Source organism: Vanellus vanellus, assembly GCF_965231255.1.
Source record: "Vanellus vanellus genome assembly, chromosome: 13".
NCBI lineage: Eukaryota > Metazoa > Chordata > Aves > Charadriiformes > Charadriidae > Vanellus > Vanellus vanellus.
Genome location: NC_138918.1, coordinates 8463817 through 8479412, shown reverse-complemented (window position 1 = coordinate 8479412; position 15596 = coordinate 8463817). Strand labels below are relative to the sequence as shown.

The window sequence follows — 15596 nt, the reverse complement described above, 5'->3', positions numbered from 1 at the left end:
TGGTGTGGATTCAGAAGAATGGCCCAAATAGATGCAGTCTTGCTAGTTTGCAGGAAGCTTGTAACTACGTATTATGAACTCTAAACGGATAGTAAATGTAAATGCACTCCTCAGATAAAAGAGGTGTTAAAGACCTGAGGGCTGGCTCCTTCACCTACATACCTATAAGTAGCACATCACATACCACCTTTTCTCTTGAAATGCCAGTGTGTCTCTAAATCAACGCATGAGACTTTAAAATAACAACTTTTTTTTTGCCCTTTTTTTTTTTTTTTAAGCAGACATCTTTTTTTTTTTTTTTTGCTAGGGAAGCAGGCCTGAAACAAACAATCTTGTTCAGGGGTCAACAGAGAGAAAAACTTCAGTGCTACCTTACACCTTTTGGTTGTGTAAAGAAGAAGGTGCTGCCCAGTGAGGCCTCTGTCCCCCTACCCAGGTCTGGCCTCTGGCCTCCCCAGCCAAGCACTGCCTTGTGCAGGCGGAGGAAGGCAGCCCAACCGAGACACATTGCCAGGGAGCAGAAAGGACAGAGGGCTGGACCTGCTGCTGCTCTGCTGCTCTGCAGCTTGACTCCAAGCTGAAAGCCAGGAGGATCATCCAAGAAACCGTGGCACATCATAAGGAGATGAGACATCAGTGGAGAAAGCAATGCTGAGAGTAACAAAGCACCATGATCTTTGCATCCCCTCTTCCCTTGCATTCCTTGTTTCAGGACTCCTTTATTCCTTCCAAATGATGCTTTGCAGCCTATAACCATGACTGCAGAGAGGCCAGGCTGGCTGACCCACGTGGCCAACACATATATAGCACTTCAAAAAAAAAAAAATAATCTCAGATACATGTGATCATGAGATCTCTGGCAACAACACCCTTCTGCCCCTCACTTGTCCTGTCCAGGAGGCACATGACTGTGACCAACACCTCACTATGTCACTGCAGGATCGGACACCGTTACAAACCTCCCCCTTTGCACATACACATACACTTCTTTAAGAGACAAAAGCCTGCAGCCAGCTGAACAGTTCAATTATGCCATAGCCCATTCTCTGATAAGATAGTGTTAGCTGGGTGCCAGAGGGACTGTGGTGGCACCAATCACAGCAAATGAAGCAGCAGAAGCATCTTTGGAAGGACATCCAGGGGCTCCCCTTTCTGCATAGTCTGTACGAGGAGGAAGAGGAAAGAAAAAACCCAACCCTCTCTCCTCAAAGGCAAAAAAAAAAAAAAAAAAAAAGAATCCAAATCACTGTCTCTCCCTTGAGCAAAAAAGGACCACAATAGACAGAAATAAATCTAAGGCAAGTGTTGGGGGGCCACAAGGCCAAGGTTAGCCTAAGACAGCGCCAAAGCTGCTCTGCCCCAGCTCTACAGAGGACCGAGAGGAGGAGCAGCCACAGGGGAGAGGAGCTGATAGCCCCTGCGCAGAGGGCAGGAGCCACCGCCTGTTTCTCCTGTTCAGAGCGGTTATTGCTTCAGTTTGAGCTGACAAACCCAGTGAGCACCAGGCTCACGTGAAGGCGACGCATCCAGCTAACAGTGCAAGAACGATTGCAGAAAAAGTCCTGCCTGGCTTCCCAGCCCGGAGCCGCGCTGAGCAGGCCAGCTCCTGGAAAAGCCACCAAACTTCCAGTCAGCGTCCCTCAGTTCAGGACAGAGGACAAGTTTATCCCAGACAGAGCGAAGGGACAAGAGGGTGGTGTTGTGAGAAGAGGCTGCCGAGAGGGTCTTCCAAGTCCAAAAGTTGCCCACCCGCAGCCAAGGAGGACACAGCAAGTACCAGCTGGTGGCCTGCCAGCTGCGCGGCGTTACGAGCTCTCTGCGGAGCTGAACGGGACGAACTTGGCGTGTTTGGTTGGGGACGCTGGCGTCTGTCCATCTGCCTCCTCACTTAGCTTGAAGAACATCTCCTGCTCACGCTTCTTCTGGTTCAGCTCATCCTCCAGGGCCTTAAGCAGAAGGGAACGCACACAGCAAGAGATTGAGAGATTGTACTGTAACTATGGACACTGTCCCCCCAGCCAGCCGAGCAGGACACCCCGCTCACGCCGAGGAGGCACTACCTTCTTCCGTGGCCTCAGCTTGTCCCGCCACTCCTTCATGTGCTGGTTGTGGTTCTCATCCAAGGACTTAAGCTTCTGGGTTTCATGCTCAATCAAGAGGTGACACTTTTCATTCTAAACACAGATCACAAAACAAAACACCCGTTAAGCAGCTGGGACTGCAAATCCTGTGGTGGAACAGGACTTGCGTGGGCCAGAGGCATTCAGAGCTCTGAAAGGGCATGTTTAGACACAGCCACAGAAACCTCCCAAGGCAGAGCATGGGGACGTCAGTTCTAGTTCACCAACAGTCCCCTGCAGCCACTTCTCACAACGTGCTCCTCGTGCTGGAGCAGGAGCAGCGCACAGGCAGCTCCCAGAGGCCGAGCCCCGAGGGATGGGTACCTGCAGCTGCTGGAGCTCGTTCACGTTGCTCTCGCACTGGGCCAGCATGTCCTTCATCTGCGTCTCGTGCTTCTGCTGCTGGTGCAGCCGCTCCGCTTTTTGCCTCTTCTCTTCCTGCTGAGCAAACTGGAAGAGAGAAGCGCAGGCGCCCGTGTAGGCAGCGTTGCTCTGATCTCTGAAGCCGGTTAAGAGACCGGCCAGCTTGCACTGTTAGATAGGAAAGAAAGAAAAGCCCCGAGGATGCTTCCCAACACCAGTCACAATGGAAGCAGCGCTGAAAACCGCACCTGATGCCACAAAAGCAACGACCTCTGACTCCTTGCAGTGGGTTAGAATTTTTTGAACAGTTGCCTTTTTTTTGTCTTTCCTTTTGCCATTAGGCCAGCAAAGGACATCACCCCCGAGCCAAGCCTCAGCCCTGGTGCCCTTTGCAGGGCCTGACCTGTTTTATCTTCTCCCGCTGCTCAGATGCGCTCCCGCTGGAGTGGATGTGAAGGCTCTTCTTGTACATGGCCATGCGTGTCTTCCCTTCGCTCCGCTGGATTTTGGGGAGCCGGGCTTTCTCCTGCTGCTGCCGAATTTTCAGCTGCTCCAACATGCGCTGGTTGTATCGCTGCATTTGCTCCCTCTCCTGCGACAGCAGAGGGACAGGTATCAGAGGAGGAGGGACACCTCAGGCCAACAAGGAAGTGCTGAAGAGACCAAAGAGAGCTGGAGAGCAGATCTGGGAGGTGAACGGAGGTGTCCGGTGACAGACATCTCCAAGGGGACAAGAGGTGAGGGCAGCTACTGAACGTGCTGTGAAAGTAGAGAAGGGGGCTGGAAGGAAGCAGAAATGACCGTGACATGTGCCAGTCTTCACTTGCTGCTCTGGGAATCCACCATCCCGCATACTGGACAGCAACAGACATCCAGAAAAGCCCCCCAGATTCACAACTGCTTCTTGTACGTTAAATGCACGCAGTACAGAATATATATCCCAAGCAAGGCAGATGATCCGAGCGTTATTCTGGTCCCTTTTCACTAATAATGACCAAATCCCTTAACTCCTACCCCACCCTCCACCCCCACTTACAGCCTGGAAGGGAAACATCCCTTCTAAGGACACCCTGGTGCCAGCATAGGAAGGTATTAACTCTTTACCTTCTCATGCTTCCGGAGCAACTCGTGCCGCTGGAGGAAATACTGGTCCTTTAGCTGCTGCTTGACAAGCTGGTGTTTCTCCTGTTGCTGATGCTCTTCGAGATCCCAGATGCACGCCTCCCGGTCTGAGGAAGGAAGAAGGGTCAGGAGACAACCCACCCTGGCCCCCCAGCTTGGTCACACGAAGCATCCCCAGCACAGGCCACCCCTGCACACGGGAGCAGTACAGCAGATGTGGGGGGTGATCGTTCACCTCCTGTTTTCCAAGAGAAATTGGTTGCAAACCAGATCAGAGAATCATTTCTTGCAATTATGAAGCCTAATTGGTTCGTATTTGTTAAGCGCTTTGAAGATTAAAGCGCTAAGTATTATTATTGTTAAACATTTAGACAGGATCTGGCAAGGCTGTTTTTTCTAAATCCTATCCTGCCAGCTTGCAACTCTGTCACAGCATCTGTTGCGTGGGAAGAGCCAGCGTTGGATAAACCCACCGTTACAGCATTTGCTTTCCTCCTTTTCAGCCTTTGCCACCCACCTCTCATGAGCTGCTGCTTTTTGTTCAGGCACTCGCGTTCCTTGTCGCAGATCTCTTTTTTGTTCTGGGCGGTTATGTTCTTCATGGCTAGCTCCAGGTCCTCCTTCTGCTTGGCCAAAAACTCCTGTTCCTGGAAGAAAACAGCAGTACCACCATGAGCCCTCCTGCTGCTGCAACTTGAAAAGCATCTGGTGGTATTTTAAAACCTGCCAATCCCTCAAGGAGGAAGGATGCTTCTTTCTACCACACACTTTCCAGTCTTGGAGTTGTGGCAATCTTCTCTCAGCCTTACCATGGTTTGCTTTTTCTGGGCAAAGTCATCCATCTTCACCTTCATGTTCCCTTTGCGCTGTTGCCGTGGCAGTTTCTCAACTTCATTCTTCACCTTTGGGGAGGGAAATGAGATTTATCAGCAGGTAACTTTAGGCCAAGTACAACCCCACCTAATGTCACTGAACAGGCGGACCTCAGGAAACACCCAAATATACCAAAGAAACGCAAGAGCTTCCTGCCAAAACACCAACAACTGCTTCCCTCTCGAGATCTGCTATGGTGAAATGCTAAAGTGTTCCTGGAAGAAATGGATGCAGAAAAACAGCTTTTCTCCATCCTATCCCCATTTTTACCTCCTTCTTCATCTGCTTCAGCTGCTCCAGGAATTTGACATGGTCCCTCTCCTGCTCCAGGCGAATGCGCTTGGCCTCCTCCCGCCGGCGCAGCGAGTGATCTTGTTCCATCTTCTCAATCTGCTGCTTCTGCTGCCGTTCGAGGTTTTCCAGTTCAGTGTCATAGAACTTCTTCTTTGTCTGTATGGGAAGGGAACAGAGGTCAACCTCAGCGTCCTCTGTGCTCCAATTTCCTTCCAAAAGTTTAAAAGAAAAAAAAAAAAAAAAAAGGACAAAACAAGGGGGGGGGGGGGGGGGGACGGACACAGACGACAGTTGTCCTTGCATTAATTAAGTCTCTTTACTAAACACAGAGGAGCAAAATTTCCAAATAACGCCCCATGAAGCACACAGGGCAGAGCCAGCGCCAATCTCAGCACAAAGCATTTCTGAACTTGCTGTAGCACTGATGCATTTCAGCCCTTTCTCCTTGCTTACGTCCTGATCTACAGCACCCCACTGGGACCCATGGCAAATATCAGCAGGCAGCGAAGCTGCTCAAACATGACAGTTCTTTCTCTGCAGACCAGGATTTCCAAGTTTGAGGGCACTGCGCTCCAACAGCATCCCTGTGTCCGCTCTCTCCCTGCGAGCAGCAGAGATGGAGCACCTGTGGGTCAACAAGAGCGGGCTGCAAACTGCCCCGGAGAAAGGGTAAAAGAAGCACATTTGGGGCATTTGCGCATCGCGCTGTACAGCGAATGAATCTCACAAATGAGAAGTGGCTTGCTAAGACGGGAATTCACAGACGTGGCACATCAAGACTTTAGAAATGTAAAAGAACACATGAATGAGCGATGGCTCCCAGCCTGCCGCGAGGGGATGGGGTTACCAGACACACACGCTAGGTGAATTAATAGAGAGGTAATTAAAAGATGGCCCACGAAAACTGTAAAGGGACTTATCTACAAAATTTTTTTACTTCAACGTAAGCTGCCCATGGAGGGACTAAGTACATAAGCCCAGTTTATCTTTACTCAATTTACACTCAAAGGCTTGCCACTTTTCCTGCTCTCACATTCTGGCCACACTGCTTTCTTATTTAAAGGTTTTTTTTTTTTCCCTGTGAAATTCAACAGCACTAGAAACAGTTTGTCACCATAGCCCGTGAACAGACATGCAAACAAAGATCACTAAAGAGGGAAAGTCCAGAACAACCCTTCCCCTGCTACACGCTGCCGGGCAACAGCGGTCGGTGCTTCCCAAGATGCAGGCTGTGTGTGCCTGATGTCCACAGAACCTTCTGTCCTCCGTGAACGTGTCTCATCCCTCGAATCCCAAAGGGGTTTCTTGGCTGTCCTTCTCCCTCCGGACATGATGCCCCAGGACTGCTGCAGCCCAGACAGCATCGCCCTGTGCGAGGGCTTGCAGGACATCCGCAGAGGAGAAGCCAAACCGGCCAATACCCAGGAGATCCCCCTTCCCTGCCCGCGTACCGTCATTTCTTGCTCGAAGCGCCTGAGCATCTGCTCCAGCTGCAGCTGGTGCTTGCTGTTGAGCTGGGCCTGGTTTCGGTGCTCCTCCTTCTGAAGGAGACGCAGCTCCCGCAGCTCCTGGCGCCTGCGGAGGGTTAAAACGAGAGGGGGAGAGAGAGAGAAATACAGAGTCAGACAAGTGCAGAGGCGTGTGCCTGAGCAGAGATGGCAGAATCGATAACCAGCGCGCTTCAGCGGGGAAGGAGAGTGGCACGGCCATCCCGTAGCACCCTGCCACTTGCTCCGAGCACACGCAGGAGGTAAACGCCAACCGACTGATGTGCTCTGGGCTCTGTGACACCAGCACACCGCGAGGAGGTGGGATGCTAATTAAGTTAGCAGCTGGCCAACCGTCAGTCTTCACAGGTAAAGCCTGTTAGCATTCACAGCTTCTCAAACGAGCCCTGTCAAAGCTTCGGAGGTGGTGCTGCAGGCAACGCTCTCCCAGCCAGCACCCAAAATACCCGTTCTGCCAGCTGGGTTGGTGCATGCTGGTCTTCAAAACACAGCTCAGGCCAAGCTGGAGCTGCCCTGCCCTGGCCTCTGTGCTCTCCATCCCTTCTTGCTCATGCCTGGGTGGCTGAAAGGGCCATTTTCCCAAATTCTGACATGACGTTGCATCAGTCCCCTCACTCTGCTTCACCTCCAGTAAAAGGGAGCCTCGGCTCAGACAGTTGCCTTTGAGCCCGTTTGCCATGTTCGTGCCCGGCCGAGCTGGGAATCACCCATGTAGCAGGCAAAAGGACCGGCAGCTGCGCTCTCCCCGTGCAGGATCCCCACCGCGACCTCCGCCGCTGCACACCGAGTACAACCCTCTCCGGGGGCCCTCCTGGGAAAAGCACTTTGGAACGATTTCTTCTTTCAAAACAAACTCAAGCCCCATTAAACCAACCAGCGCAACACAACGTGCTCTCTTCTAAGCCAGGCTTCAGATCAATACCCTGGTGTGCTCCGAGCCACCAGAAACAAGCCCCTTCGGTGCAAATCAAGACACCAGAAGAGTTGACTGTGCCCACTAGCTAGTCCCAAGGGAATAACCACTTCTCCCAGAAGGTGTTCAGGGACTCAATGCTTTCCAACCCAAGCCCCTCTGTCCCTTCCCCCACCTCCCAGATGGAGCAGGCACTATTTCAAAATCAAAAGGGAGCCTCTTTTCAGGGATGCCACCACACCTGAGTGGACGAGGAGAAAGCAGCTGCGGCTGCAAATTCCCAGTACGCTCGTACACATGCTCCCCACGTTTTATTTGGGTTATATGCACTTCTCACACAAAAATGAGTAGCTAATGAGCTTCTGCACGTATCTTATATTAGGGCCCCGAAATAAGGCTGCCACAGGGACACATAGCACTTGGGAGAGATTATATTCTCAGGGGTCCCTCAGAGCAGCACAAGGGAGCCTAGAATAGGGCATTAAGCAAAATAATTTGTATTTTAATTATTTTAGGGGGCTTTTCATTTTGGTGCTGCTACTGCAAGTAAAAAAGCTAGAAACAGCGGTTTCTCTCCCTGAGAAAGGGTCATGGAGGTTTGAAAGCTCTAAGATCCACAAAGGAGTCATAAAGGCTTAAGCAGGGAGGATACACCCATGAATATTAAGTGATGCTCAAGGAGCTTACAACTCCCTTGGCCTTTCTATTAATGAAGTCTGAGGAGATACAAGAACAAAAGAAGAGCATCTTGAGAAGATTTTCATGCTTATTTTGAGCGAACCAGCACATCCACAGCCCTGGAGAAACACATTCAGTCATCCTCAGAGGACAGGAGCCAGCCACAGCTCAAGCTTCCTTCATCACAGCCTCACTGCATCTTATCCCTGAGATGCGTCCCTTGTTCCCCTGCAAATGGAACTCAGCTCACATGGTGACCGCTCCAAGGAAAGTGTAAAAGAAGTGATGTCCACACCGGACAGCTGTCTGTCCAAGTGGGACCAAAACAGAAAATGGGAGGGCTTTAGGTTGCTCCTGGATTTGCTTGTGGAGAAGAAAACCCTGCCCTGGCTTGGCACCCTGCCCTCCCCTCACTCCCAGTGACCCACTTGCCTGAGAAATCTCATCTCTTCATCCTTCTTCTCATCCTCGCTGATGATCTTCGAGGTGGTGACGCTCACCTCCACTCCATCCACCACAAACTTGCGGGTACGTTTCAGCGTCTTCTTGTGCATCCGGGAATCCTGAGTTCGGCAGAGGGGGAAAGGAGGAGGCTGTGAAGTGGCTCCCCAGCTTGTTGCACGGGGTGCTACAGCTGGAGGCCTCAGAGCAATTTCGATGCCGTTGTTAATGAAAAACATAAGGAAACCACATGGAGCAAAAATCATCGGCAGGCTTGGAGCTGCCATTCAAACCATGCAGCCTTTCCTACCGCACCGCAGTACAGCCTGATGGCCACCCTGCAGAAACCTCACCTGGAGGAGAGACAACCCACCACCCCAAGGACCCTTCCTCACCGCCTCCAACAAGCAGAGCCCGATGGGGGATGCCAGGACCCCTCTGCACTGCAGTGCTGAGCAACCCACCCAACGTGAGGCTTGCAATGATTCCTTTTAAAGCTGATGGGTCATCTGACCCACAGGTGATCCCCCCACACCCCTGCAGGTGGGAGGTGGGCAAGGCCACCACATCAGGATGGGACTGCAGATGGAGCCATGGGGAAACAAGCCAGCCCTGCCCAAAGGCTCAGTGCTCCTGTCCCCCCAGCCCTCGTTACAGTACTTCCCTGATCACAACCAGCTCTCAGCCCCTTACAGCGACCTGCAGAGAGCACAGCCCAGGCTCACTTTCATTAGCATGGTAGGGACGAGTGCCAGGAGCACCACGTCCCCTCCCGGCAGCGTCACAGCAGGTCAGCATCCCTCTGCAGGGTCAGCATCCCAGCCTGGCTGAAGGACCGCAGCCAGGGACTCAGGTTTTTTGGCAAAAAATCCCAACCAAAACAACCAAACAAATAAGGATATGAAAGACTTGAATCATGCAGCCCTACAGGGAAAGCACAGTGGTGGAATGAGCAAAGGCTCTCTGAAGTCTTCTTGCTCTTGCTGTGATGACCATTAGAGATATAGAAGATGGCAGAAGAGCTTCAGGTGAGCCTGCAAGGCCCAAAGAAAACCCCCAGAGAGCTCGCTGCAACGGGGGAGCCAGAGAAACTTGGAGGGCATGCAACTTGCCCACTGTGTAACAACGTACCACCATATTAGTGGTTCAGCCTACACAGAGAAATTGGTGCAAAGAGGTTTGCACGGGACCAGCTTAGGTCATGAAGGCTCTTACTGCCCCAAACTGAATTAGAACAGCTGGCTAGAACTCCTGTGTTTTCAAAATGAGAAGGCACCAACGTTCAGCTGTTTGAACCACCCACAGTGCCCGTTAACACCGTGACTCGCTGCCTGAGCCCAGCATCCCGGAGCTGCTGCAGCCAGGCTGGTCCCCGAGTAGTCCCCAGGCTCTCCCCCCACTCTTGAAGGAGCAGCTCCCTGCCGTATTCATGGGGCTACTCAAATGCAGATCTAAACCCAGAATTATTAATATTCTCCTGGTCTTTTCTGTTATCCCTCGGTAGCAGGCCAGCATCCTCTCCTAAACATGAGTAAATGTGTTTTCAAACACTCCTGTGAAGGAAATTGTTCTCCAGAGAAGAGTCTGAGAAACTGTGGTCACATGGGATGCTGCCTTTGAGTCCCCACTCTGAGCACACTGCACAGCACACGTCCCAGTGAGCCTCCTCGAGCTCCCAAAGGTTTCAGCCAAAGCTGTGAACGCCCAGTACCTGTGCAGGTCAGACTTCAGAAATTCAAGCTAGATACTGAAAAGGAAGAGTTCCCTTCAGAAACACTTGTATCTAGGAAAGTTTGATTTACCTTTTCAAAACCCTGTCCGTCTCCTTCTGCCTGTTTCTGCCTGTTATCTCTGCCAGCTGCAAACCTCCCAAACTCACCTGTAGATTTCTTATCCCTAGTCTTTCTCAAAAAAGAAAAAAGACCTAGATATTTTTGCCAAAACCTTTTTTTTTTTTTTTTGGATTAAACTATAAGCAACTGGGAAAAGAGTCTGGTAATAAAAGAGTCACCTTAACTTTGCAGTTTCGCCTGTGACAAAAAGCATGTAATAGTTAATGTTTACAACCAGAAACGGTTTAACACTTTGCTGCCCCTTCTCTTACTGCAACCTGCCTGGCACCCCGTGCAACCAGCGGCACCAGGAACATGAGCAAGGGCAGAGCAGGGCAGTTTGACCCCATGAAGCCAAGGTTGGGCAAGGAGCCTGGGTGAGGAGGGAGCAGCACAGCCCAGTACCCCCATACCCACAACTCCTTGCGCAAAGCAAAGGTGCCAGCAGAGCATCTTTCCCGGGGCGTCACTCCTGGAGAATAGCTCTGCTTGAACGCCTTGCTTGGAGAAATGACATTTAGTTCGTTCTGAGCATTGCCTCTGGCTGGGCCGATTCAAACCGTCATCTAACATGACGATCTCTTTGAGACTTACTCCCTGTAAGACACAGAAAACTCCTTTCCCCTTCTACAGGACCAACTGGGGAGAGCAACTACATGCGTGGCATCATATTTATCTTCGGCTGGCCTCAAGGAGACCAGGTGTCATGGGAAAGGCGTCGAGAGGGGTGAATTGCTATGCAAGAGCATCACATTCCCTCATTAGGGATCCACATTGATTGCGAGCTCCTGTGAGGATGTTGGCTCTCATGCTCACAGCAGGAGACAGGAGGGGAGGAAAGTTTTGCTGAGAATGGTTTTCGGGCATGTTTCTGTGCCGGGAAGCTATCACTCATGCAGGCAATTGGATAAAGATCTTGTGCAACACATCACTCTGCCCCCTCAATTCACGCACATTTCTCCTTCTGAAGCTCAGCAAATACCATGCCAGTTATTTTGCTTCGTCCTCTAAGCCATGCTGACCTGGCCAGCTTTGGCTCACAAGCATTCCCGACCTCCAGAAAGCCTTAGCAAAAGCCAAGAAGCCTGGGAGGTCTTTGTGCAAGTCACTGCTGACACAAACCAGGCCAGATGTATGGCAGGCTGGAAAAACTGAGAGAGGCACCAGCCTAAATAAGCTTTCTCCTTGGGCTAGGTGTTCTAGGAAAGAGCAGTGGAGTGATGGACAATATATAAAGTTTAGAAAATCACATTTTGGGTTTCATACACAGTCAGAGCAAGGACAAGTATGACCGCACAAGTCAGGCGAGTCGCAGGGTTACTTTACACTTCTGAGGAACCCAAAATAGCTACAAACATCGGGCTTCCATTAGATTTCAGTGGCCTGGGACAGCAGAGGACATGTGTACCTTCAGCAGCTCCACTGAGAGCTACTCCTTCCTTTGAGGATGTGCCATGTCCCCATGGCACAGCTTAACCCAGCACCATGTGCTGGGGCATCCCGTAGACAGGGAAAACAAACCATCAAAGGCTTTGCCTGGAGATGGGCTTCCACCCTCCTTGCTGGCCCTGTGTTTATTTGCAGAGGTCCAAGCCCGGACACTTACCTCGCAAGCAACCCTGGGAGCCTTTCTGGCTATCTCACCAAACAGCACTCTGTACTGGGGTGACACCTGAGTGGTCTTTAGTATCATGCTCGGGGATTAAAAGCAAGATTCCCAGACCCTGTGTCTTCATCCAGCCTCCGTCCTCTCCTGCTTTACCCTTCCCCACCTCCAGGCACATGGCAGACAAGGGGCAACTCAGCTTCTCCTCCTGTAGTCAAAGACCAACCCCATCCAGAGTACAGCGTGCTGCTTTCTCAGGAAGGACTTTAAGGGGCTATGGCCGAAGCATGCACGTGCACACCCTCTCAAGAATCAGAATTGCAGAGACTTGGCTAAAAAGGGAAAAAACACCTCAGCACTTTTTAACAGGGGCTTGCTGCCCTTCCTTCTCCACACCCTCCACCCACCGCTCACCTTCAGGGAGATGGAGCCGCTCTCTCTGTTGAGGGACAGGTCGGCAGACAGGGAGATGGTGAGGTCCATGCTTTCGGAGGCTGAAGTGCTGCCAGAATCTGAATCCCCTTTGGACCGGCTGCCAGGGAACGGTGCCGAGGGATCCAAGCTCCCATTGGCAAGCTTTTCCTCTGTGAAGTTCTCCAGATGGCTGCTCTCCGGTCGCTCCCCAATGCTCTTCCGCTCCTTGCTGCCTGGCCTAGGCCGCTTGTCCCCCTCCGTTGAGTTACCCAGCTGTCCGGGCTGCGAGATGATGTCTGGCTTGCCCTGGGTGGCCGAGGTGGCAGAGCTGGGACGGGGTTTTGTGGAGCGGTTGCTCTCTAGTTTGTTATTGTCACTGCTTATCCCTTTATCTGAGACTTTATCGCTTTGTCCATCCGTGGTCTCCTTGCCAGTCCCCACAGGCCCATTCACTGCCTTGGGCAAGGAAGAGTCTGGAGGCTTCTCCCCATCAAAGCTCAGCTGACTCGCCTCAGAGGGGTCCCGCTTGTGCTTACCAGGGGGCTGGAAAGACAACAAAGGGAAAGTGTTGGGTTTTGCACCACCTTGCAAGAGCTGCAAGTCCCCACGCTTCAGAGCAAAGTCACCCACAGCTAAAGAGTTATTGGGAGGAAATCTTCCCTTTCAGGACATCCGCTCTGGGATACCTCCATTTTTCTCCAGGTTTGCGATCCCAAGAACTATGGGCACCGGCTGGAAGGAAACAGCACAGTGGGGGAGCTCCAGAACCCGCAGATTCTGAAGAGGCAGTGTAGGAGTTTGCATATTGAACACCTTTGCCTGTGGCTAACTCCACCAGCGATCAACCACTGTCCTTTGCTACAGCTGATGGAGGTCAAGGCATATCCCCCACAGCTGGGGGGCCCAGGCAGCCCCACACTGTCCCCTTCCAAGAGCCCAGCTCAGGGGTAGGTCTGCCCAGCTCCCACCCAGGGCTGGTGGTGTCTCACCACTCCACCACGTGCTGCTGGCGTTGCTTCTACTCCAGCTTCTCCAGCCTGTACCAGGGCCTACTTTTCTACTTTTTTTTTTTTTTTTTTTAAACACTTTTTGCAAGATCCTCCTGTGAACGGGCAGCTGGGCCACCCACCAGCATCAGTGTTTCACCACGCCCTTGGCAGCCACCGAGAAACAGCCCTTCCTTGGCCAAGCAACAGCTCCCTCCTCCACCTGATGGGGCCCTAAATAGCCATGAACCAGTCTTTTAGAGCCTAAAAAAGTTGCCGGACTCTTTTCCCCACCACAGCCATGCTGACAAACTTGCCAGCATGGGGCCGGGAGCGCTCACCGAGGCAGACTCCGACGAGTCGTCTTCTTCTGCTTCATCCCGACTGTCCTCGATCTCTTCCATCACCTCAGCCTTGGCCTCAGCCACCAGCTCACGCAGGGCCCGGTTGCTGGTCACCTTGCTGACGAAGGGATGCTGAAAAGCCAAGCACAACGCACGTGTGTGAGGTGGCCAAAAACCAGACGTCCTGAGCTTGTGGCCAAGTGAGCGCAGAAGGATGCTGATGGCAAGGACCACTTCTCGCTTTAAAACAACTGCAAAGACCTAAGGAGACGGCTCTTGCCAGCGTCACCAGGCTTAACCCCCCAGGTGAGTGTACAGATACGTGCTGCACGTATACAGGGGAACAAGAGAGAACACGGTGCCGAGGTTAAGCGCCAGCTCTGCACACAGATGCTCACAGCCTGGTGCTCCGCAAAGCTGCTTTATGTCAACACCCTCCTAAACAAAAGCGCCAGCTGCATTTAAACAAGGGGCTCTCGCTGCAGAGGAGACATCCCCCCCTCTCCGCAGGCAGGCTGAGCTCCGGGGTGCAGGTCCGAACCCGCAGAGTGCCACCAGGAGCAGGACAAGAGCCGGGGTTCAGGATCCCTGGGCACAGACAGAGCGCGGGGGAAGGTTTAATTGAAACCGGGCTCAAATCGCTCAGTGCGCACGGAGGGGTGTTCGTGTCGTGCTTCAGCAAAAGGCTGGGGAGCCCCTCAGGTTTGCAGAGACCGTCGCATGCTGCCTCCGGCGCAGGATGGCAAGCGCGCAGCAAGCGCGCCGGCCCTGCAGAGCAAGAGCGTCTGCAGTCAGCGGGGGAAAAAGGACTGTCCAGGTTTTTGCTATTATTTTGGAAAGGGGACAGAAGGAAAGGAGCTGAATTTAGATCTGGGATAACCAGGTATAATCCAAGCCGGCTGCCACGTGGGCAATTTTAGGCAAGGGGAGCTGTTCCTGTTCCAGCCAGTGTCCACAAAAAGTTTGCAGTTTGCTCCAAAGGCAAAAAAAACACCACTGCTGTTCCTTTTTAGAGCATTTTAGTGGCTGAAAAGTACTACAAACTTTCTAAACAAGACAAAAGTCATCTGAAACCAGTCTAGGGCCCATAAACTTTTTTTTTTTTAACCCTCCTTAAGGAGAACCAGGCTGCACAGATGCAGGTGGTTTGGACACTCACAGACCCAAACTCCAGCTGCAGACCCAGCCCAGGGGCTGGTGTGGTCCCTACCTCCAGCAGCTGGGCAGCACTGGGTCGGGTCTCCGGGTTCTTGTCCAGCGCCGTCTTCAGGAAGTCTCTGAACTCCAAGGACCTTAAAACACAGTTAAAACACAGTTGTTGGCGAGTAGCTCAGAAGAAGAAAAGGCCTCGAACACCACAGGGGTCTGCTCGATCCCTTTGCAGGTTATGTCCCAGTTGGCACCTGACCACAATTACTGTTTCACTTCCAGCATGGGAAAGCCGGTGCTCAGTTATTCTGATTATTTGTGAGAGAATCAGCAACATGGCCAAGTGAAGGACTAGCCTTTGCCTCACCTGTGATGGCAACAGACAGCAGGACTGAGCGCCAGCCACTGTGTCCCACAGCCAAGGCAAAGAGAGAGAAGAGGACACCAGCAATTATCATCCTCCAAAGGGAGCCCATGGGTGGAGCTGCCTGCGGACAAGGATGCTCCAGGACCCATCCCCACAGCTGCAGCGAAAGGACGGCTGTGAAGGACCAGGAACCCCATAGGAGGGCACCCTCAGCCTGCAAAGCGCAGCTCTGAGATACAGACTGCGTCCCTGATCCAATTCTGGCTTCCGAGCTGCTCCAGAGGAAGCCCTCCCACCCTGCCTGCTGGTTTTACCCACAGGGTCCTACCTGTTACCTGAACCACTGTTACAATGTTTGTCATTCCAGCGCTCTCCCAGTAATTTGCTGCTGGCTTTCATGCAGTAGGTTTTGTGATGATTACAAAATATAATAAGTAACGGATTGGATTTTTTTTTTTTTTTTAAATGCAGAAGAGGGTTTCCTGACTCCAGGAAAGAAGTTCTGAAGCTCTCGGCTGTCTCCAGGTTTAGAGGAAAACCTGCCTTTCATCCACCACCGGGATGTTTTGAAAACAGCCAAGGGATG

At 52.1% G+C, this 15596-nt stretch overlaps 1 protein-coding gene across 1 annotated transcript in view; it reads right to left on the bottom strand.

The window, feature by feature from the left end:
- Nucleotides 1-1708: 1708 nt before the first annotated feature.
- STK10 (serine/threonine kinase 10) overlaps nt 1709-15596 on the bottom strand; it is a gene marked incomplete at its 5' end in the record, with an annotated part of 50182 nt that continues 36294 nt past the window's right edge. The window contains 13 exons of the mRNA XM_082489766.1: nt 1709-1946; nt 2061-2174; nt 2445-2570; nt 2887-3075; nt 3588-3712; nt 4123-4252; nt 4415-4507; nt 4749-4928; nt 6224-6340; nt 8300-8434; nt 12165-12707; nt 13492-13626; nt 14705-14786. Coding sequence (XP_082345892.1) covers nt 1806-1946; nt 2061-2174; nt 2445-2570; nt 2887-3075; nt 3588-3712; nt 4123-4252; nt 4415-4507; nt 4749-4928; nt 6224-6340; nt 8300-8434; nt 12165-12707; nt 13492-13626; nt 14705-14786 — 2110 coding nt within the window. The 3' untranslated portion in view covers nt 1709-1805. The remainder of the gene's footprint in view (nt 1947-2060; nt 2175-2444; nt 2571-2886; nt 3076-3587; nt 3713-4122; nt 4253-4414; nt 4508-4748; nt 4929-6223; nt 6341-8299; nt 8435-12164; nt 12708-13491; nt 13627-14704; nt 14787-15596) is intronic.